This window comes from Helobdella robusta, assembly GCF_000326865.2.
Source record: "Helobdella robusta unplaced genomic scaffold HELROscaffold_1, whole genome shotgun sequence".
NCBI classification, from domain to species: domain Eukaryota; kingdom Metazoa; phylum Annelida; class Clitellata; order Rhynchobdellida; family Glossiphoniidae; genus Helobdella; species Helobdella robusta.
The window spans coordinates 2,297,813-2,323,693 of NW_008703570.1; the positions used below are offsets into that span (position 1 = coordinate 2,297,813).

General features: G+C 32.1%; 3 protein-coding genes across 3 annotated transcripts in view; all 3 read right to left on the bottom strand.

Annotated features, from left to right (window-relative positions):
• Nucleotides 1-11,070, bottom strand: part of HELRODRAFT_62632 (hypothetical protein) — a gene marked incomplete at both ends in the record, with an annotated part of 48,577 nt that extends 37,507 nt beyond the window's left edge. The window contains 3 exons of the mRNA XM_009010592.1: nt 477-508; nt 1,175-1,259; nt 10,982-11,070. Coding sequence (XP_009008840.1) covers nt 477-508; nt 1,175-1,259; nt 10,982-11,070 — 206 coding nt within the window. The remainder of the gene's footprint in view (nt 1-476; nt 509-1,174; nt 1,260-10,981) is intronic.
• Nucleotides 11,071-17,808: 6,738 nt separating this feature from the next.
• On the bottom strand, nt 17,809-18,324 carry HELRODRAFT_158550 (hypothetical protein; the record flags this gene model as incomplete). The annotated part of the gene is made up of 1 exon (XM_009010593.1): nt 17,809-18,324. The coding sequence occupies one exon, from the start codon at nt 18,322-18,324 to the stop codon at nt 17,809-17,811; it is 516 nt and encodes a 171-aa protein (XP_009008841.1).
• Nucleotides 18,325-25,306: 6,982 nt separating this feature from the next.
• Nucleotides 25,307-25,881, bottom strand: part of HELRODRAFT_62279 (hypothetical protein) — a gene marked incomplete at both ends in the record, with an annotated part of 75,728 nt that continues 75,153 nt past the window's right edge. The window contains one exon of the mRNA XM_009010594.1: nt 25,307-25,561. Coding sequence (XP_009008842.1) covers nt 25,307-25,561 — 255 coding nt within the window. The remainder of the gene's footprint in view (nt 25,562-25,881) is intronic.

Genomic DNA, 25,881 nt, shown 5'->3' on the forward strand with positions numbered 1-25,881 from the left:
AAATCAACCATAAAACCTGTTAATGCTGAATCGTCGGTGGATTTTTTGAACAACTGTATAGAACTTGGTCTTCTTCCTAATATATATATATATATATATATATATATATATATATATATATATATATATATATATATATATATATAACTTTTGCTTAGATTTTTATAATTCCTTTTGCATTAAATAAATAAAAAATACCATATTTATTTGCAACATTTAACATGTATAAATAAGTCGTTTCAACAATCTAATGTGCATCGGCAAAACAGATCTTTAAAAATTACTGTATGCTGGACTGTATTTGATCTAAAGATTATAATGATTATCATTCAAATGAAGAATCATAATGTTTTTATTTTCTGGAATCAGTGTAATTATTTACATGTTAATAGTAGCTCTTTTATATCAAATGCCATCTCAAAATCCAATTTTTTACAAATAAATTGAAAAAAAAATTGATTTTTTAAAAATCTAACTTGGTTGGATTGCCAAAAGCCATATGATTTTCCTGAGCAAACAAAAAGGAAAATCACTAAGTTATACAATTGAAAATTAAAAAAGAGTGAGAAAATGTTAAAAACAATCTATATTGATACCTTTACGCTTCTTGCTCACTGCAATTTATCCAAAATCGTAAAAAATCTAATAATAAGCTAAAAGCAATTTTAAATAAACGTGAGACTAATTTTCAGTCTTGGGCCTGACATAAAACTGCATCCACGCTGCTTTGCGTGCTTTTGAGCAAAAGGCTAGGCCCACCGCTTATGAATGGTGGTTGTCGTCAGGATGGGTGTCCGGATGTAAAAACTTTCCCCAAATTATTCTATGCCATCATAAAGTTTAATTTGGCGCAAAAATTGATGGCAAAGAAAACAACGTCCTACCTCGGGGAACTGGGTCTCTGGACGCTAAAGGAAGATTGATTGATTGTGAGACTAATTTTGATTTCTAACCCAAATGTTTGACAAAATTTTCTAGAAATAATTTTTTGTTGAACAAGGAAAATATAATAAAATACAAAAAAAGCTGACACTTTTAAGGAAGGAGTTAACCGAGCAGCCTAGCTGAATACCGAAACATTGTTCATTTTTTGGAAATAGTTTAATTGCAGTAAATTGGCATAATTATTGAAACAAATCAATCTACTTTGATTTACAAAATATTTATTACTAACGGATACATAATATGGTCCAGCAAAATCCCTAATTATTCCATTAGTTGTGCATATTCCCATGTGTCCTAAGCAGGGTATGAACCACCTAAAAATTTTAAATAATAATAAGTTATTTATTAGTAATAAAGTTAAAACGATGTATTCTTTTTCTTCTATTTTTAAGAAACGATTCAATCCATTTAAACACCAATCCATTTATTCCATAAGCATTTAATTTAGCTAATAATGTTCAGTATCTAATGCCTTGGCCAAATCAAGCAGGACAACATCCACTGGAACAGAATTATCCAATTTATAGAAAATAAAATCAAGGGTTTCAAGTAGATTTGTAGTGCATGATTTACCCTTAACAAAACTTGGTCCTGGTCATGACATGGTCCTGGGCATGACATAAAACTGCATCCACGCTGCCTTGCGTGCTTTTGAGCAAAAGGCTAGGCCCACCGCTTATAACTGGTGGTTGTCGTCAGGATGAGAGTCCGGATGTAAAAACTTTCCCCAAATTACTCTTATGCCATCACAAAGAAAAACAACGGCCCCTAATCCCCAGCAGGCTTTAAGTGGTCAAAAGGCGCCAAGAATCCCTGGGAAGTATGCAATAGCGGAGGGATGTTGCAGAAAAATTCAGAATGGCCCTCTATGGTAATTAGACTTGGAGCGCTCGACGTTGGATCACTGACTGGCCGAAACATGAAAATTGCAAAAAAGCTCGAGCGTAGAAGGATTGACATCTGCTGCCTTCAAGAAACCCGATAAAATCGAATGGTGTCTGTCATGTCAACTCAGACAAAGAAAAAAAAACTATTCTGGAATGGTCAAAAAACGGCCAAAAATGGTGTTGGAATTTTTGTCAGAGAACCGCTAGCCCAAGAAGTACTGGATATTAAAAGGATTAATTCACGTCTCATGTGGATCAAGCTTCGCATATAAAAGCAAACAATGATTATTTTCTCTGCATACGCACCACAGACAGGCGAATCAGAAGAGATGAAAAATGACTTCTGGGCTGCATTCTCTGACACCATCTCAACAATACTAAAATCTGAAACAATCCTGATAGGAGGCGATCTCAATGGCCACGTTGGAGAGAAAACAAATGGTTTTGACAACGAACATGGCGGTTTTGGCTATGGAGAACGGAATGAAGATGGCAACCGCATCCTTGAGTTTGCTGGAAGTAACGGGTTTTGTTTATTGAACACATATTTTAGAAAGAGGTTGGAACATCTCATAACATACAAAAATGGACCATCAGCCACGCAATTTGACTTCTTCGCTGACAAGCAACAACTCTGAAGGTTATTCAAAAATGTCAATGTTATACCTGGCAAATCATGTGTCGCCCAACATAGACTCCCTGTGACAGACCTGGTTGTCGAACTGTCATAACATAAATCAAAACAAATGCCTCGGAGAATCAAAACGTGGAAGATGAAAAGCAATATTCATCGAGAAAAATTTCAACAAATTGTCGCCACACAGTTAGACCATCAACCGCAATCTAGTTCAGATTGGAGTATATACAAAACCGTTTTGATAAACGATGCAACTACAGTTTGTGGGAAAACTGGTACAAAATGTCAGCATGAACGTGACACTTGGTGGTGGAATGACAGTGTACAAAATGCAATAGCTGAAAAGAAAGTTGCATACAAGCAATGGCAAAAATCAAAGTCTGTTGATGACCATAAAATTTTTCGTGAGAAGAACAACTATGCAAGACGTTAAGTTGCACTGGCTCGGACAGATCAGTATAAAGAGTGGCTCACTAAAAGCTAAGGTGAACAAATGAAATCTCTGTATCGTATAGCAAAAAAGCAAAGCGTACGAAAAAAGACATAGTTGGTGCCCTTGTATAAAAAACGACAAAAATGAGATGGTTCTTGAACAAGATGAGATCAAGCTTTAGTGGAGAAAATACTTCAACCGTCTGTTAAATGAAACAAATCACATCAATGTCAACTTTAACGCTCCACCCATCGAAGGTCCGATTCCAGACATCACTGTAAAGGAGCTTACAGAAGCACTGAAAGCTATGAAGGATGGAAAGGCAGCAGGACCCTCTGGACTCACAAATGACATTATCAAAGAATCTGGTACTGCAGGTATCCAAACGTTACTACAACTTTGCCGTCAAAATCTGGAGAAATTGCTTAACGCCGACTGAATGGAACTATAGCATGACAGTCCCGCTATACAAAGGCAAAACATCAACAACTATCACACATTTTTGTAGACCTTGAAAAAGCATTTGATCGAGTTCCCCGTGAAGCAATCAGATGGAGTCGACGTCGACAATTCATTCCAGAATATCTTGTTCGACTTGTAATGGAAATGTATACGAATAATAACACTCTCGTCTGCACAACTGTTGGAAACACAGATGCATTTGACATCGGCGTTGGAGTTCACCAAGGCTCGATTCTCAGTCCACTGTTATTTATAACTGTGATGGAAGAAATCACAAAACCGATACGCACTGGTGACATTTGGAATCTAGTATATGCTGATGATATCGTTTTAACAGCCACGTCTGAGCAGAATGCAGCATAGATGTTTGAAGATTGGAACACCAGACTCGCCGATCATGGATTCAATGTCAACATCAGCAAAACCAAAGCAATGAACACTGGTGAACCCATCCAATCCACAGCTACTGGAAGATGGCCCTGTTCAGTTTGTAAAGCTGGTGTAGGTAACAATTCAATCAAGTGTCAGCAGTGTAACCAGTGGTGTCACAAACGTTGTTCAAAAATAATTGGTACTTTATCTAAAGTGTCCAATTTTGTTTGTCCTGCTTGCATCAATCCACAACAACAAATTCGAAATAGCAATGTTTTTGAAGCCATTAAGGAAGAGAAAGTCACATCGTTTCAATATCTAGGAGATGTTCTGGATTGTACTGAAACAGCTGAAGCTGCCTTTCGAGTACGCATACGTGCAGCCTGGAATAAATGGCATCTCCTTGCCTCTATATTGATGCGGCCTGACATCCCACTACCACTACGATCAAGACTTTATAAATCTGTGATACGTCCGGTCTTGTTATATGGTGCAGAAACATGGCCAATGACAACCAAACTGGAACAACAACTTCAAGGAACCGACATGAAAATGCTCCGATGGATGCAACGAATTAGTCTGAAGGACCACATCAAATCTACCGAAATCCTGCGTCGTGCTGGTTTAGATGATATAAAGGACGAATGCCGGCAACACCGTCTGCGGTGGTTTGGTTATGTCAAACGAAGTGGAAACAGTGCCATAACTTCTCTTGCAGATGTTGAAGTACCTGGCACACGTCCCAAAGCCGTCCAAAGAAGTCCTGGTCGCAAACAATCGAGCAAGACATGAAAGCTCTAAATTTAAATAAAATGGATACAACTGATCGTCTAATTTGGCGCAAAAAGTTGATGGCAAAGAAAACAACGTCCTACCTCGGGAAACCGGGTCTCTGGACGCAAAACGAAGATTGATTGAACCAATCAAATGATTTCTCTCCAATGATTTTATTACATTTTTTATCAATAAAATCAATAATATTCGTAGCACGACTATAGAAAATACTAACAAACCAGTCCAGTTTGAATATATTTCTAGGGTTGTCTTACCTGATTCAATTGTTAATTTTTCCCATTTTCAAATGTGCACTCCAGATGAATTGCGTAAAATAGTTTGTGACTCCCTTAGTAGTTCTTGTTCTCTTGATCTGATTCCAACATATTTATTTAAAAAAATTTATAGATCTGTTTTGCCATTTTTGTCAACCAATGTTTATCAACTGGCGGTTTTCCCAGCCCTTTGAAAAATGTTATTGTAACCCCACTTCTTAAAAAATTAAATTTGGATGACAACGTTTTATCAAATTACCGTCCTACCTCTAATCTTTCTTTCATTTCTAAAGTCATTGAACGAGTTGTTATTGAACAATTGTTACAGCATTTAAACAATAACAATTTGTTACCAAAGAATCAATCTGGCTATCGCCAATATTTTTCCACAGAAACTGCACTCATTGATATTTTCTCCCAATTATTTTCTTCAATTGAAAATCAATGTGTTTCTTTTTAGAAGCACATTGTGTTTCTGAGTGCTGCATTTGATTGTGTCGATCATACTCGTCTCGTGTATAAACTCCACAAATTTGTTCTTCTCTGATTCAGTCTTATTATGGTTCTCTTCCTATCTTTTGGGCCGCACCCAGCAGGTTTCTTATAACAACACTCTCTTTGACGTAAACAAATTATCTTTTGGTGTTGGGACCTCTGTTATTTCTTATGTTATTTCTCTGTTATTTCCACTCAATTCAAGACTGTTCAAAAAAGTAGAAAATAACAACAACCACATCATCCTCTGCTACCACCAATCAAAACTACAACACACAACCTTCGTCAGCGCAAATATAAATATCAAGTCGTCGCCCAATCTACATACCAGGAAAAGACCTTCATCACAAGACACCTTAAACATATTAGCACTTGAGAATACCTCACCATTACTGAACTAGTTTTTACTTATTGATCACCTCACTTTTATCGATCATCTCACTAACTCACTAAGTCATCATTAAGTCATCATTAAGTCATCAAATATATTAATACTCATTAAACTTTTTCACACACAGGCCTAGCCTTTATTTATCTATCACCTCACTAAGTCACCATCTAGTCTATCAATTTGCTGTTACTTCATTTTATATTCCATCGTCAATTACTTTCTTTTATTTCTCTTATTATTATTATTTATTTTATTCTAACATATTTTATTTTTCATGTTTTATCATTTCTCTTCCTCAATTTTTGTATTTATTTTCTCACTTATTTGTTTATCTGCGTCTGTCAGATCCTGATTTTTAAAGAATAATAAAAAAAAATGTACACTGCTGATGTTTTTGATATCATTCAAAAATATGAGTTCAGCTCTCACGCCTTTGCTGATGATATTCAGTTGTTGGTATCTTGTTTTGTTGATTCGATTGATGCTTCTCTGAATAAACCGATTGTCTTATCGAAATTTGCTCTTGGATGAGTATGAATCAGTTAAAGTTAAATCAATCTAAGACACAAATATTACCGGTGGTTCATGGCAGCAGCTGTCAAAAGTCAAAATTTCATCAATCTGTATTTTTTTTTTATTAATCTTCATTATTGCAGCTCTGACATACGCAGAACCACTTACAATGTTACAGATATATTATCTATATATCTTTATTGTGTTCTTCATATCTTCAACCAATGATATGAAGCAGCCATCTTCGCCACAAAGGCTGTTTATCCTTTTCATACGACGTACACATTTATTTTATGTGCACGCGCAAGCACCGCATCATATACGCTGAGTATATGATAGCCATTGAGATGTTTGACTCAGCGCGCATTTGAACCACTGAGCCATCTCGCCGGCCAACATGCGACAACTTACGTTGTCTACCCATTTACCAACCTCGAAAGGATGGACGGCTGGGTTGACCGGGAGTCGCTACCCGGATAAACCTGTAGAAACTGCAAAATTCGAACCCGGGTCGTAAGAGTGGTAGACAGACACGCTAACCACTCGGCCACGAGACCTCATTGGCAATAACATCATTGATCTTTCCACATCTGTCCGTAGTCTTGGAGTTGTTATTGACTCAAACCTAAAGATGGATTTACATATCAATAATTAATGAGGATCTGTTCCAACCAGCTACGTTTATTACGCAATGTCAGAAAATCACTAAGCACATCTGTTCTTCAAAGTTTGGTTTCCTCTTTCGTTTTTTCTCAGACTGGACCATTGCAATAGTCTTTTTTATGGTGTCACCAAAAGGTGTTTTCAAAGCTTCAGTCAATACAGAATCGTGCGGCCAAGCTGGTTTTGGGTGGTTCGAAGTTCGATTATGTTACACCTATTTTGGATAGGTTGCACTGGTTGAGGGTTGAGAAACGTGTTTTCTTCAAGATAGCAGTTTTGATGTTTAAATGTGTCAATAATGCAGCACCTCCCTATCTCATCGATAGATTGGAATCATACAAATCTCATTTTTCAAATTATTCCTTCCGATAAACCGAGCGCAATTTTTTTATCCCGTCTACAAAGTTAGCGACGGGTTCCCGTAACTGCGGTTTTTGGCCCGGTTGTTTCGAATGGTTTGCCTCCTTACTTACGTGACCCTAACGTACCATATAGTTACAATTTCGAAGTCAGCTTAAAACTTATTTATTTGCACAATGAACGTCCGTCTTATTTGTCTATGATTCAGTAGCGCTTTTGAGTTTCACCAAATAAAAAGCGATAATTACATATAAATATATATATTTATTTTTATTTATATGCAAAATTAAAAAAGTATTACAGCATTGCATACGTTGTTCAATTTGCAATTGAATTTTTCAATTTTTTGTAAAGCGAATTTCAGCGAATTATCAAGTTTGTTCAGTTCATAAACCAAATTTTTATTCAGCAATGTGTGGATTGTTTTAGTGAATTATTTCTACGTTATTGACAACTGATTTTCTCTGATGATTCTCGTGTTATGTTTCTCTTTCAGGCTATTTTTATTGCTCCTGAATGAACATGCATGGTAAACCTTTTTGATAATTTGGTTGTTGTCATCCCCGATGTATTAAGAGTTTTGGTGCCCACACTCACCAATTTTGCATTTGTATGAGTACACTAAGTACACTAACACATAGTTTACTGATTAGTACACTAATAAGTAAACTATGGTTTATTAATTTTTTTTGCTTGCTTGTTGTTCATAAAGATGAAATTTTATTGCTGGTGTAATATATCTTAAGTTTAACAGTTTCTTTTCATTAATTGGTTTGACATTGTTTCTAAAAACTCTTTTCATAATTTCCTCATCCTGTTAAAACGCTGTCGACATGGGTTCTGGTAGTATATTATGATGTTTCTGTTTACATTGCTATTTAAGTTAATTTTATTTGGATCACTTTTTCTATTAATGGTCTTTCATAGCCATTACTGATGAGGAGGTTGGAGATTCTTTGTATTTCTTTGTTTCTGTCTTCTATGTCCGATGAATGTGTATACGCAAGGTTTCCAAACGACGCGATGGTACTTTCCAGGTATTTCTCGCAGCATTCACTTCTTCTGTTTAGACATAAACCTTTGTTTGAGGCCTATGTGTAAACCGACGTCTTAAATTCGGTATCGTTGCTTTGAACTAAAACATCCAGAAATGGTAGCTTGTTGTTTCTGCCTTCTCTATTGTAAATTTCAACTTTGATTTGTTGAAGTCATTAAGCAATTCTTTGATACTTTCAATACTATCATACTGTGACAAAAATGTCGTCAACATATCGGCAGTATATAAGGGGTTTGAGCCGTGGCTTTTTGTTGAATATTGCTTCCTCGAGGTGGTCGACATAGAAATTTGCAGAGTACTCCCAATATAGAGCCCATCGCAACACCATTAGTCTTTTTTTATAATTTCTTGTTTGGTACATTGAATAGAGCCATCATTGTACACATTCTTAATAGTTTTTCTGTTTCTTTTTGACATTAGTAGTGGTTCGAGGTTCAACACGCTTCTGGAGTCTTACCGACTGACAAATTCACTATTCGAATAAATTCACTTAGTGGAAACACTCAGTAACAAAGTCAGAATTTTAACAAATTTACTTAGTGAAGAAACAGTAACAAAGTCACTCAAACCCTATATAAACAGGCACATAAAACAAAATCTGTATTCAACATTGATGATTACAAATGATTGCCGAAAAAAAGTTTTTTATGTTGGAATGTACTTAAATATTTAAACGAAAATGCAAAAAATGAATAAAAATTTTGTTTATGAACTGGACAAACTTGATAAACTTGATAATGAACTGAAATTCGACGTACAAAAAATTGAAAAATTCAATTGTAAACTGAGCAACGTATGCAATACTGTGATATTTTTAAACTGTAAATCAGATAGTCTCAACCTAATATATATATATATATATATATATATATATAATTATATATATATATATATATAATCTATCATGAAATATTTTTTGTTGATGATGACTGGCCCTCGCAGCAGTCTTGTATAGTAAAAGTGGCTTGCATTGAAAAAAGTTAAACACCCCTGTCTTAAACTAAATCCTTCTAAGTTCGAATTAATATGTTTTAATAAATATAAACAACACTATATTACTATTCTTTCTATTACTTTACCTGATTCTATTCATAAGTTTCGTAGTCTAGGTTTTATCTTACATTCTTTTTTCATGTGTTTCTGAAAGTTCTTTCATTTAAGTAAAATAAAAAAACTTTTGCTTTTCTTAACAATTCTACTCTTCTCTTACTTGTTACTTCATCTGTTTTATTTAGAGTTGATTATAGTAACTCGCTCTACTATAGTCTAACTAAAGCTTTTAACTCCACTGCTCAACTAGTTATTCATGTCCCTATCTTTTCGCATACATCTCCATATCGTTCTACATATAAAATATAGAACAATTTTTTTAAATTTAAACATTAATGTACAATGTAATCTAAATTATTTCCTAAGTACTGAATGAATGAACGAACGAACAAACGATGAAAGAATGAACAAATGAATTATTGATTGATTGATCAATTGTGCACAGGTCAGTCTATATTTTGTGATGTTTTTGCAGTGGTCCACATTATTTTTAAATAATTCTTGATTAAATGCATATGATAAATAAGTTTTTAATTATATTATAACATATTGTTTTGATTGAATTGAGCAAAACTATTTTTTTGAGAAAAATCAGCCAAATCAATTTTAAAAAAAAAGGCAGCCATTATAAGTTTTTGTGATGTTGTTGCGATGTTTCACGTCATTTTAAAATCATTTTTGATCAAAAACATAATATAAATAATTTTTAATTATATTTTAACACATTAATTGCGATTATAAAATGTGTTTTTGTTAAGTCAGCCAAAGTACATATAAAGTAAATCAGCCACTCTAATGTGATTTTGTCACATTTTGCATTTTTTCAAAATTATTTTTAAATTATTAAATACACATCATAAATAAATATTCTGTAATATTGTTAAATTCATTAAAAGATTTTTGGTACTTCACCTTAATATATTTATATGTTAACAAACATCAACTTCTGCAAGTAAGTCAGCCAAATCAGCCAGCCTTAAGTCAGCCAACCTGACTCAGTACTATAGTACATTTTCATGAATACCTGTGGTACTCACCGCGGATGAAGTAAAAAATGCCGCATTAATTTACCAGTCTGGCCAACTGGCAGTGGCTTTATTGGTTGAGTGGCTTATTGCATCAAAATTGTTGACAGATTGCTGTAGGTTTTAAACTTTGTAAATATTATGTTAGCTAATTGTAGGTATTAAGTTGACTAATTAGAAATATTATAATAATATTCCAATCAGCCACCATAATATCCAAATCAACCACTATAATATCCCAACCAGCCACCATAATATCTCAATCAGCCATCATAATATCCCAATAAGCAATAACCTAATCATAATCAGCCAACATAATATTACCAATCAGTTAACAACATAATATACATACACAGTTAGCCAATGTAATATTCATAATCATGACGACCATTTATCAAATTAATATTTAATTAAATTGATATCTGTCAACGATTTAATTTTTAATGCAGTATAAAAATATAAACTATAAAAAGATAAACAGATAAACTCTAAAAAACTAAACATAAACCACTCAGACATTCAGCCAATTGGTCAGACTCTTAATTTACCACAGTCGTGACAATTTTTCAAAAAAATATTAATTAATAATATACACAACACAGCGGTTTTTACTACAGACGTAGCCCCCAGCAAAAAACATACGTGAGAATAGGAATAGGTGTCCAAACTATTGAATGTGGATATAAATTTTTTTCAATATCATTTTTTGCCAAGGAACCCTGAGAAGACATATCAGCATTCGTTTGATTTTTCATTAAACAAATTTAAAACTCCACTGCCTAATCGAAGAAATGGAAACGAATCACGACAGAAACACAAACTGCAATTTTAAAAAATAACGCCGGTTATCTCAGATAGCATTACACAGGTGTGTAACATAAACACAACATTTATGAAAAGCTAACAAGCTATATTCATATATGTAGAATCAAGGGGAGGCCTTTTTACCAACATACAACACTTTTTTATGGGTTGAAGAACCTCAATTTTTTCAACTTTTAATTATTTTTGGTAATGACAATTTTATTTTTCAAATTGATACCAAATAAAAGTAATTAATTACCACATTGAATAACAATTAAAAAAAAAAAATTTTAACATTTTAAATAAAAGCAGTGTACCGAAATTAGTAAATATACGATCGTAACTTTTAATTCGAACGATAAAAATGCGTTTTATATGTGTTTTCGAATACTCCAAACCTTTCGATAGCGTGAAGCCAGTGGAGCTTATGAAAATATTGGAAATTTGGACATTGATGGAAAAGACATGAGAATTATCAAAAACCTCTATTGGGACCAAAGAGCAGCAATGAAAGTTGGAAAAACCCATGCTTGAAAATGTGTCATTGAATCTTTGCTACAAATCTGGGCTGAAATAATTAGTATACCATATTAATTCAAAAGAATGTATAAGAATGTATGTTACACAGACGTAAAAAATACCCAGGAGAAATGAGCACCAAAACTAACCTAAAAGCTATTTCAGAAGAAGTTGGTAATTCAGTTGACAACACAATCAATTTTTATCAATGGTCCCATGATAATAATTGCGGTTCATTGATTTTTGTAGAAAATACGGTTGACAGTTTCATTCAGAGATTTTTACAAAAACTTACGAGTTGTCATCGCATTATAACATAAGCAAAGAACAATCAAAATATTTTAGCGATTCTAATGAAAATTTAAAAAGTTCAGAGTGTATTGCTTTAATGGTTTTTGCTGAAAATTGAAAATTATTTAGTGATGATACAGGATGCAATCTAAAGTCAACATTTGAGCAACACGCAAGTTACTCTTCACCCAATCATTCTTAATTATGGCGACGATGAAAACTTGTCTGTCAAAAGCATTTGCATGATTAACGAATGTCTTGATTTCAATGTTTTCGCAGTTTATGTTTTTTTGAAACATTTAATTAATTATATAAAACAAAACTTGAATATCGTTACTTTGATTTAAATATTCTTCTGATGGTCAACACACAAAATTTACAAAAAAAATTCTAATTTCAAATCAAAATCAAATCAAAATCAATTTATTCATTTAATCAAATCAAACAGTATCGAATCATGCAAGAGATAAAATAATCGGGAGACCAAAGAGATAGATTAATGCCTTGTGCAGGCCACCAGTTTACAAATCTAGAGTTATTTAGGAAAATAAATATAAATATTTCAGTACTTAGGAATTAAATATTAAATGCATGAATAAGATTGACAGTCTTATTTTCGGCTCGCTGAGGTTTAAACTTATTTGTATCAGTTTTATTCTTGCTGGGTTTTTGTATAAAACTAGAGTGTGTCTCAGGTTTTTTGAATGAATTGAGGTGTTATTAGTAAAAACATTTTTGTGAGCATGTGATTTAGAAACTTGTACACAAAAATCGCAACCATATAAACATGGATGTTTTTGATTTTGAGAAAATTTATGTTGGAGTAGTAGTGGCTAACGTGGCAACTTAAAGGGAAATTTAAAAGTATGCGTATTAATCGATTTTGACAGCTGTTTAAGATATTTTCTGGACAATTACCCCAAAGGATGTTGCAATAAATGTTGCAATGTTCCAAAAATTTATTGAGCTTTATAACTATAGAATTGATGTGTGGTTCCCATAAAAGATTATCTTTAATCTGTATGCTTAAAAATTTAGTTGATTTGGAACGCGAGATTGAATGTCTTTAATTTACCATAAAGGATTTTGGATAAAAAGCAGAATGGCACATTTTTGCAATTTTTCATGGAAAAAGTTCTTGCGATGGTATTAAAGGGACATCAAAAAGATTAGTTTCAAGAGTTAGTTAGCAAGCATCATCAAAAAAACGCCAGAAATTTTTACACATACACTGATTCGGAAATAAAAGGTATTAAATTTTTTTGGGTGGACAAAAAAAATTAAAATAACAAGTAGGGATTTTTGAAAAAAGATTTAGGTCAGTAGAAAAAAGGGCTGGGTGATAAATGAGTGATAACTCATTTATTCCAGAAAAAAATAATCAACTTTTGATGAAACAATTCTAATAAATAAGAAAGTTAAGACAACAATGACGATTACGAACCAGGTTGGTATATAGCTTGGGTCTATGATAATAAATGATATTTAGGAAAAATTATAGAAAGAGATGATAAAATTAATTATTAAAAGTGAAATGTTTGAAAAAACTTACAGACAATTTTTTTTATTGGCCTAAAAATGTAATCGTTATGTACCATTTAAAAATATTTTGACTGTTATACCTGATGATAACATTTCTTATGTTTTTAAACACACTAACACGTTGTATAATAATTTAAAATTGAAAAAAAAAATTAAAAAAATTGATACTCAAAAAAATTGTTTGCCTGTTTTTGAAGTTGATTTTTTTTAAAAAAGTTGCCATTTTTATTTTTTGATATGTTGTTAAGCTTTTAAAAAACTATATAAAACAATTAAAAAAAGTTTTGTTCTTCGTGGTTAAAAAGGGCGATAAACAAAAGGGGTTTTTCATTTTTTTGACTTTTTGACTCCCGTTAGCTCAATTTGATACAGACTTCAACAAAATTTTGCGATTTATTTACAATTATAAGGTACTTTTAAAATAACAAAAAATATTTTTTTATTTTGCGATTGATTTCAAGCTACACTGCCTTGAAATCGGTAAAATTTTCAAAAAATTCAACTTTCTAGTTTTTTACAAATATCTATTAATTCGAGACAATAATTTTTATTCATTTTATTATAATATTGTTTCATTGATATGCAAAAAAAATATCAAGATATGTTGGCAAGTTCAAGAGATATAGCGTTCTACATTGGCACACATTTTGAAAAGTATTTATAGAATAAAAAAAAATTGAAATTTTTTTTATAAAAAAAAATTATGTCGATGAAATATACTTACTGTTAAAATTTTTCAAAAATCGTAAATGGTCAGGCGTGGACCATAGTTCAAGTTGACAGAGAATGACCCATATATATATATATATATATATATATATAGAGAGAGAGAGAGAGAGAGAGAGAGACAAATTGAAAAATTCATATATAAGTTGATAAACACTAATAAATCGGTGGAATTTATTGCATATTGTCAAGAACTCGGTCTTCTACCAGCATTTGCAAAAAACTACCAGGACCAACCAACTGTTCTTACTGTTGAACAAGAACATGAACAACGTCAACTTCATCTTAACCGTGAGTTAAATATTAAACGACAAATTTAAAAATTCGAATATAAGTTGATAAACACTAATAAATCGTTAGAATTTATTACATATTGTCAAAAATTTAAAAGATACATATAAATATACATATATTCGAAAAAAAAAATATATACATATAAAAAAAATATATACATATATATATATATATATATATATATATATATATATATAATTTTCATTAAATTCTATCGCTATAGTAAATTATAAGAATAGAATTTAATAAAAAAGTGTTTACGTAATGGTCTTATACCAATATATATAAATATATATATATATATATATATATATATATATATATATATATATATATATATATTCAATTTCATTCATTTAATGATCCTCTGTAATGATCCCCGTTGAGGCCGATGGTATTCTTCTATTTCTCCAAAATCCTTTTCTTTCCCTCGCCATCTTCGTTGAGCTCAATGTTCCAACCCCCGTCCATTCCGTGATATCATCCATCCACTTCCTCACAGGTCTTCCAACTTTTTTCTTCCAGTCCCTCTTTCTCATCAGTACTTTTTTGATCAGTCTGTCGTATGTCATTCTGCATATGTGCCCAAAGATACCCAGCTTTCTTTCCTTGACACTTTCATACACAGTTTTTTGTCTTCCAAGTTGTTTTCTTATGGCATCGTTTCTTATCTTTTGTCTCCAACTGATTCCCAGCGACTTTCTATAACAATGCATCTCGAATGCTTCCAGTTTGTCTTTGTCTCTTTTCTTCAACGTCCAAGCCTCACATGCATACATCAATGTAGAAAACACACACGCTTCTACGATCTTTACCTTTGTTTTTGTAGATACATTACCGTTTTTCAATATTACTTTCAAAGATGCAAACATTCCTCTCGCGATTGCTATTCTTCTATCAATTTCTTTCGAACAATTATTGTCATCAGTTATGAGGCTGCCCAGATATATAAATTGGTTCACTTGTTCGAGCTTTTCTGCTCCTATCTGGAATTCATCATTGTTTCCACCTGCTTCCGAAATCATTATCTTTGTCTTACTGCTGTTGATGTGTAGTCCATGGTTTCTTCCACCATCGTACGTCAACTCGATCGCTTTCTGTAGACCCTCTGCACTAGATGCTAGCAGATCTATATCATCTGCAAACCTGAGGTTCCTTATCACTCTGCCTCCAATGTCGATTTCTTCAATATCTGCATTCTCCATTTTTTCCAAGGCTCTTTCCAACAGTGCTAAGAACAGTAATGGTGATATTGGATCTCCTTGTCTACTTCCTATGCTCGCTTTGATCCAGTCTCCCAGCTCTGTACCTACCTTTACCGCCATTGTTGACTCCTCATAAAGCCCTTTCAGCACCCTTACCATTTTTGTTGACACTCCCATACTTTCCAAAGCTGCCCACAAACCTTCGTGCCAGACTGAATCAAACGCCTTCTTAAAATCCACAAAACAATGAAAAGTTGTTTGACCTCTGCTTCCTGCATCTTCCAACAATAGTCTCAACATCAGGATTTGCTGGACTGTATTTCTATCCTTTTTGAAACCTGCCTGCTCCTCTCCTAAATGCTGCTCTATGTTTTTCTCCAATCGTTCTTTCAAGATCGTCAGCATGATCTTGCACATATGAGGGATCAGTGCTATTGATTTGTAGTTGTTGCAGTCTTTCAGGTCTCCTTTTTTTGGCAACATAATCAAGATTGATTTACACCAATCTTCTGGCCATTTTCCACTGTACTAGATTTTTTGGCAGATTTTGTGAATCTCATTACATACAATTGGTCCTCCCGCTTTGATCAGCTCTATGGGAATTCCGTAGTAATAACGTTATTAAAAATGTTTTGTCAAAAAAGTCAAATATTAAAAGTTTTTTATTTGACTTTAATAAACTTCATCAAGACGATAAAAGTCTCGTTAAAAAAATTGAGAAACTCAACTACAAGTTGAATAATGCCGAAAATGCAGTGATCTTTATAAATAATTGTATTTATGATACTCTAAACCCAAAATTTCTATCAAGGACATGGACTAAATGCGTCGTCACTGATGAAAGTGATGTTAACTCTAATCTTAATAATAAATTTAGAAAAAAAAAGAAATTATTTGCTCAAACCAAAGAACATCTAGAAAGTTGCCAACAAGAATCGACCAACAAAAATTATAGCCAGAAACTTAAGAACAACATTAACATCTACCTTAATAACGCTTCAAACAACCAAAAACGTATTGGAGCAGCACAAATATTTAAAAAACTAAATAATCTTAAAAGAAATTTTCCATCAACAAAAAATGATCATTTCATAAATATGAGTGACCGCGCCTGTTGGTGGTCGCAAGTTTGATCATGTCAGCCCGATATTGCAAACTTTGCATTGGCTACTTGTCCACAAAAGATTGACTTACAAAATTTCCGTTTTAACGTTTAAATGTTTAAACAACATGGCCCCACAATATCTAATTGATAAATGCACACCAATAGACGTAACATCACACGAATACAAACTTTGTTCAAAGGTTTTTAACATTTTTACGGTGCCATTAAGACATAAGACAGGGTCGAGGGATTTTTCTGTTTGTAGACCGTTGATTTAGAATGGTCTTCACAAATGTTATAGTGTTTCATGCTTGTCTTTAAGTCAATTTAAGAAAGATCTTAAAACTTACTAACCTAGAGGTTATATAAATCGTTATAATAACCATGTGAGAATACCCCAATTTTATAAATTTCCTAATAATAATTATATATATATATTATATATATATATATATATATATATATATATATATATTTATATTTTGGTAACAGACTGTTGTTAACGCAACATTTCAAAAATTCAACACTACTTTCAACATTGTTCAACTTTTTTATATTTCTTTTTAATTTATTAATTTAAGAGAAATTAAACATTTTATTGTTTTTTAAAATTTTTTTTTTTTAATTTTTTTTTTTATTAAATAAATTTGCAAATAGCTATTTCGAGTTATAAATAACTCATCTTCAGTGCATTTTATATAAGTTATGTAAGATATTTGATATAAAGGAACAAGTAATTATTAATTTATATAAATTATTTAATTAAAACAGAAAACCAATGAAATAAATTTAACTATAAACAATATAAAACGCGATTTTTAAAATTTTAACGGCAAGATTGTTTATATTATGGTTGTTAAGGTAAATATCAACGCTCAGCCGAGAAGCGCGAATTAATTTATTTAATTAACTACATATTATTAATATTATTTTGACAATATTTAAAAACGTTATTATTATTATTATTTAACAATATTAAATTATTATTTATTATTTAATATAACGTTATTATTATTATTATCATCGCTGTGGTTCTTCTTGCTTCTTGTGATGATGTTCCATTTGCAAGTGATATTTGCGCTGTGGGTTGTGGCGTTGGTATCTACAGTGTTGGCACTGTTGTTGTTGTTATTGTTGATGCTGTTGTTGTTGATGTTGTTGTTGTTGATGTTGTTAGGGTTGTCACTATTGATGATGTTCCAATTGCAACTGATATTTGCGCTGTAGGTTGTAGCATTGGTATCTACAGTGTTGGCACTGTTGTTGTTGTTATTGTTGATGTTGTTGTTGATGTTGATGTTGTTGTTGGTGTTGTTGATGTTGTTGTTAAAGTTGTCACTATTGGTATGATTGTTGTTTACATCATCAATATTGTTGGTGATAACATTGTTATAATTATTGCTGTTGTTGTAATTGTTGTTGTTATAATTATGATTGTTGTTTTTATTTAGTAGTCTATTTGAAGGTAGAATGTTGTTAGACTGTACTTGAATGTTCATGGTTTTCAGGTTTGTGATGTTGTTATTACAATAAACTATTTGCGTGTTATTTAACATTTGTCGTGTTAAAGTGATGTTATGCTGTTGTTGATAATGTTGTTTAATTGCTCCATCTTGTAGGTGCATGGTCAATCGTCTTGACAATGTGGTAGTTGTCATTCCAATATATGAAGCATTGTTGCGATGCGAACATTCACCGACGGAGCATTTATATTCATATATTAGATGACTTTGTTGTAGTTGAGTAGTTGCAGGAAGGCAATTATTTTTCATGATTGATATATATTTATATATATATTATTGATGAAAATCACAGCATGTTCGGCGTTAGTTAACTTCCAATTTAACATTCGGTAAAATTTATAGAATATTGTAAAAATTATGGTCTATTACCAACACATATATATATAATTTTTACAATATTCTATAAATTCTACCGAATGTTTGGCGTTAATATGTTTGTAGTTCGTTTTTTCAATTTTTCTCACTTAAGTTATTGGTGAACGTAAACTTATTTTCCGAATTCATGCTGCATATATGCATTTATAAATTCTTTCCGGCATAAGTTTAATTCATTCTTGACACTGCAATCAACATCACAGTGATCCCATTGATTCAACAATTCAGTTAGTTGATTGGACAAATCTAGAACTACCTTCCTTTTAACTTCTAATTCTTGAGAGAGATGGAGCAATTAAAGTTAATAACTTACATATTTATATATGCATCACAGTGATCCCATTTATCGATGTTTAACAGCGCTCCTCAATGAATTTTGAAAACAGATGGGTCTTGAGATCCGCTCTGAACTTTGCAAGTGACGGAGAAGTAGTCAGAGAAGTAGGTAGAGAGTTCCAGAGAAAAGGACCAGAAAAAGCAAAAGCAGATTTGGCAAAAGTGTGTTTAACACGAGTTAAGAAAAAGCGAGAACAAGAAGACAATCGTAAACCGGGGCGTTTAGGTTCAATTAATATATCTGATAAATACTTTGAAAATAATTTAGATTGAGAATTATACATAAACGTGCAAATTTTAAAAATTATTCTATATTTTATAGGTAGCCAGTGCAAGAGAGCAAGATATGGAAAATATGAGAAAAGAAAGGGGCACGAGCAACTAAACAAGCAGCAGAGTTAAAAGCTTTACTTAAAGGATAGAGTATAGAGTCAGGAAGACCATAGTAGAGCGAGTTACAATAATCAATCCTAGATAAGACTAACGAAGTAACACAAAGGAGAAAAGTAGGATCATCAAGAAAAAGCAAAAGTTTTTTTTCTACGTAGATGAAAGTTAGAGCTTCTAGCAACACTATTAATCTGAGAAGAAAGAGACATACTAGAATCAAAAATAAAACCTAGACTACGAAACTTATGAGAAACATCAAGAATTTTAGAATCAGGTAAGATAATAGGAGGAATAGTAATAGAGTGTTGAGATTTATTAAAACAAATTAATTCAAATTTAGAAGGATTAAGTTTAAGACACATAGAGTCAGACCAAGCGATAATTGAAGAAAGACATAGAGATAGATTATGAAGAACACTATTGAGAATAGATGGAGAGAAAGAAGTAGAAATATTATAATCATCAGCATATAGTTGACTAGAAAAGTTATTAATAATACGAGGTAGTTCAGAAGTATAGAGTATAAATAGAAAAGGGCCAAGGAAAGAACCCTGAGGTACCCCGAAAGTAAAAGTAGAGGAGTTAGAAGTAGAATTATTGAGAACGACTGAAGTAAAACGATTACAGAAGAAAGAAAGATTACAGAAAGAAAACTAAGATAGACAAGAATCAGTTATATTAAAAGAAAGATGTAGCAGCCTCAAGAGTATCAAAAGCCGAAGAAAAGTCAAGAGCAAGAAGAATAGTAAAATTACTATTGTCACTAGAGAGAAGGATATCATTGTGTATTTTGAGTAAAGAATAGAGCCTATAAGTAGAAGATTTAAGAGGAATAAGCTTATCAAGAATAGAAATAATGTAGATATTAAAAACACAGACAAAATCATCAACATCAGAAAAGATATCTTTATTAAGACCAGCATCAAGAACCAGAAATAGACATGAATGAATTTGAAGAAATAAAATCTAATGAAAATACAGATTCAATAAGGAGGCGATCAGAATAAACAACAATGCCAACAACAAAGATGAAGAATACGACACCAATTAATAAACTTTGTTAAAGAACTTTGCTAAAGACCTTTGTTTTGTTTAAAAAAAACTATATAAACTGAAATGCACTGAAGATGATTTATGAAAACTCGAAAAAAGCCTTATCTGCATGATGAATTCGGATAACAACCGTTTCATTAAATTTTCATGATGAACTTGGAAAATTCTGGTTAGAAAAGTTATATATATATCAATCAATCTTCGTTTATCGTCCAGAAACCCGGTTCCCCGAGGTAGGACGTTGTTTTCTTTGCCATCAACTTTTTGCGCCAAATTAGACGATCAGTTGTATCTATTTCATTTAAATTTAGAGCTTTCATGTCTTGCTCGATTGTTTGCGACTAGGACTTTTTTGGACGGCCTTTGGGATGTGTGCCAAGAACTTCAACATCTGCAAGAGAAGTTATAGCACTGTTTCCACTTCGTTTGACATGTCCAAACAACCGCAGACCGTGGTTTATATCATCTAAACCAGCACGACGCAGGATTTCGGTAGATTTGATGTGATCCTTCAGACTAATTCGTTGCATCCATCGGAGCGTTTTCATGTCGGTTCGTTGAAGTTGTTGTTCCAGTTTGGTTGTCATTGGCCATGTTTCTGCACCATATAACAAGACCGGACGTATCACAGATTTATAAAGTCTTGATCGTAGTGGTAGTGGGATGTCAGGCCGCATCAATATAGAGGCAAGGAGATGCCATTTATTCCAGGCTGCACGTATGCATGATCGAACGGCAGCTTCAGCTGTTCCAGTACAATCCAAAACATCCCCTAGATATTGAAACGATGTGATTTTCTCTACCTTATTGGCTTCAAAAACATTGCTATCTCGTATTTGTTGTTGTGGATTGATGCAAGCAGGACAAACAAAATTGGACCAATTATTTTTGGACAACTTTTGTGACACCACTGGTTACACAGCTGACACTTGATTGAATTGTTAGATTCCAAATGTCACCAGTGCGTATCGGTTTTTTGATTTGTTCCATCACAGTGGACTGAGAATCAAATAACAGTGGACTGAGAATCGAGCCTTGGTGTTTCGTTGTGCTGACGAGAGTCGTAATATTCGTATACATTTTCATCACAAGTCGAACAGGATATTCTGGAATGAGTTGTCGACGAAGTCTCCACCTGATTGCTTCACGGAAAACTCGATCAAATGCTTTTCCATGGTCTACAAAAATGTGTGATAGTTGCAGTTGCTTCTATAGTTGCTTCTCTCGCAATTGCCAAAGGATGTGAATTGCATCAATTGTTGATTTCCCTGCTAGAAAAACAAATACTCATCTTATTCAAGAACCAGATGGTTCTTGAATAAGATGAGTAAGATGAGATCAAGCTACAGTAAGCATTTTTGTCGATTTACAGAAAGCATTTTTGTCGATTTTGATACATGAGGCGCCAACTATGTGTTTTTTCGTACGAATTTCTTGTTTTTTTTTCTTTGCTATACGATACAGAGATTTTATTTGTTCACCTTTGCTTTTAGTGAGCCACTCTCTGCACTGATCTGTCCGAGCCAGTGCGATTTGACGTCTTGCTTAGTTGTTCTTTTCACGGAAAATTTTATGGTCATCAACAGACTTTTTGCCATTGCTTTTTTTTAGTTTTTTCTTGTCGAAACACTTTCCCTGTTGACTCCTTGAATTAACTAAAAATTTTTACAAATTCCGTTCTATTATCTTTTTTTCTTGAACCTACCAAATTGGTCAGAAGTTATTCAAATAATAAATTCGCTTAAGCCCAAAATGTCAACTTCTGATGATGAACTTAACTCATTCATAATTAAAACTTTCAAAAACGGAATTTTATCTCCACTTACTCATATTTTCAACATTTCTCTCGAACAAGGTATTTTTCCATTAAGCTTTAAACTCTCAAAAATTGTTCCTATCATGAAAAAAATGACTCCTATAACTTAAATAATTACAGAACAATTTCTTTATTATCACCTTTATCCAAAGTATTAAAAAAACTTGTTTACAAACGCTTATTTTCTTTTCTTATGAAAAAAAAAGTTCTCACTGAAAAACAGTACGGATTCAGAGCCCACCATTCATGTGAACTAGCCATTCTAGAATTGGTTCAAAATATATTAACCAACATGAGTTCACGTAAGCTTACTCTTGGAATATTCCTCGATCTTACAAAGGCATTTGATCTGATTGATCACGATATTTTGTTACATAAACTTAACCATTTATGGGATTCACCATTATGGGATTCGTGGTATTACAAATCAATGGTTTGAGAGTTATATCTCTGGAAGAAAGCAATATGTTTTTGTGGGACGCGTGAAGTTTCGTGTGCAGTCCCGCAAGAGTCTGTATTAGGCCCTTTGCTTTTTTTAATTTATATAAACGACATTGCCTATTTATAAAAAAAAATGAATTGTATTCTTTACGCTGATCATTCAAACATTTTTTTATTCTTCTGATGACATTAAACGAGATTTAGATTCATAAAAAATGAACTCAAATTATTCGAGGAATGGTTCTCCACGGTTAATTCATTCAAATCGGCCTATGTTATATTTGGACCAGAGATTTTAACCAATAGTTTCTCGGACTTGGACCTTGTGTCTAGTAATGTGAAATTAAATAGAACCAATCAAGTTGTTTTTTTTGGTTTAGTTCTGCAAGAAAATTTGTCTTAACCTACCACATTGAAAATCTTGAATCAAAAATCGATAAATACATAGGTATACTTTATAAAATCAAAAATAAGATTAATTCCACAATATTAAAAAGTTTGTATTATAGCTTTATATATCCTTATATTCATTATTGCGGAATCATATGGGGAAATAGTTCTGCTTATCTGCTATATTCACTGTTAAAATGTCAAAAACGTTTTATAAGAATTTTATTCGATTTGAAATTTAATGACCACACCTTTAATTATTTTCAGATTGCAAAACTACTTTCAATAAAACAAATTTATTACACATGCATCTCAATATTTATATTTATTAATAACTTAATTCCAAAAAATTTTAATAATCTGTTTATTTATAGTAACGCAATCCAGTTAAAACACACAAAACATACCTCAACATTTTATATTGAAAAAAACAGATTGAAACTTATCAATAGTAGCATAAAAGACGTCGGACCTAAGACGTGGAACAAATTACCTAAATATTTGAAGGAAGCAAAATCCGCGGCAAAATTTAAAAAATGTTACTTTTTAACATTTAAACCCCCTAAACTTTTTGTGTGGGTTTATGTACGTGTGTGTGTACATGTATGTGTGTAGTATCAATAAGGATATTTTGCGTGGGTCTATATATATGTGTTTTACAAATTACAAACGACATTCTGGTAAAAATGTAAAAGAGTTGATTACTTAATAATTTTTATTCCATTTTTAGTTTTTTTTTAGGATTTGTAATATGAATGTGAGTTTACATGTATAAAAATATTTAAAATATGCTCTCATTTTTACAATTGCCACTGGTAATCATTACAAGAAAACCATTTTTTTTTTCGATTTCCAAATCATTTATTTTAATTGATCTCATTTCTTTGATTTTTTTTTTTGATTTGAGGAAATAAAAATGTCAAATATTTGTTTGTTTGATGTAGCCTGTGTTTCGCTTGCTCAATGGGTGATATAACCCAAGTCGCCTTCTGTCCGTTTTGAAAGGTAAAACAATGATGATGATGAATGGAGCTAGTACAACTTGTTTGATTGTTCGCCGCCCTCAAATTCACCGATTTACAGGGTAGATACGTTCCTGAGAAAAACGTGTAAATCGAAAATTAAAAATTTTTGTCAAAACCGTGTAAATCGAAAAGCTTGCAGAAAATGCATAATTTTACTATTTAACAGTTGTGATTTTTTTCAATATTTTTAGGTATACAAAGAAATAAAAATAAAATGCATTGGCAGGTTAAAGTATGTAATATATTACGGAAACACTGTTTTTTTTTTATTTAATTGCAATACATTAAGCAGAAGAACAAAAAATAAAACCAAAGGTGTTTTATTATCATTCATCACTATCAGAAATTACTCTCATTCTTTTTTTCGGAATCGAAGGTTAGAATTCACTTTCATCGCTCCAAGTTATTTGTGCCGATTCGATGTTTGAAGCAGAAATATTTACATTATGAGAGATGGTAATAAAATCGGTTATTAACAATTGCTTCAAATTTTTTGTAAGATCTTTAAAATTCTTCATATTGAGCCAAGCAAGCACGTGTTCAATCACAGTAGCATTTAGTAGAGGGCGATAAAAACAAAAAAAACTTATTTGGAAAACCGTGTAAAATGCGAAAACGTGTAAAACAAAAGCCGTGTAAATCGGGGGATAGGTGTACTTTGCTAGTTGACGAATCGTAGAGTATTCGAATTGCAGCAACGATTTCTGATGGAATGCCGTAGTGTCGTGGGATTGCGAATCATTTCTCTGTAGAATGAATCGTATGCCTTTTAAAAGTCGATAAAGGTAATGTTGGGAAGTATATTTTGAAAAGAATGAAAATTTGTTGGAGATTTGAAAAGAATATATTAAAGAGTATATAACCTTTCAAGTATATTTTGAAAAGAATGAAAATTTGTTGGAGATTTGAACTTGTATTAAGGAGAACTCGGTTGTAAACCTTGGCTGCTATTGACATTAAACTAGACAAATAATCGATATTTCTTTTTAATCAACAAAAGTGATTGATAAAATAAAATATAAAATAACAAATGAAAAGAAGTGATCAAACACAGATTTTGTATTGTTTAAGTTTTTTCAACAATGCAACTTGATAATAAATAATGTAACAGATAAATTAAATAAGGATATCATTATAAAACATGAAAAAATATATCATATTGTTGGTCCAGTTCTACGTAACAATCACTCATTATATATAATGTGTATATGTGACGTCCTGATTTTTTAGGGCTCACAAAAGAAACTTGAATTGATTTTTCAAGTTGCACAAAGCCTACTCTTTTTAAAGCTAATACACTGTTATTTTCAACGTCTCCCAAAAGCAATATCCAGCATTCTTCTTTCTGCTTTTGAAATCTAGTTGGATAAGCGTAAGAGCTGGTTTTCTGCAATTTATTTTTAAAATATTGAATGTTATTAAACAAAAGCTTAAGTCTCAGATTATCCAATTACAGACAAAAAATTTATCACATAAATCAATCAAACCGGAATAATCAAATTCTACATATTTTCATTATATATTATACCAATTATATATATATATATATATATATATATATATATATATATATATATATATATATATTGGATTAAGGCTCAGAAATGCAATTATTAATGAAAATTTCAAATTTTAAATTACAGTTTAATTTACAGAAAGCTAACTAACGCGGAATATGCTGTGATTTTCATGATATATATATATATA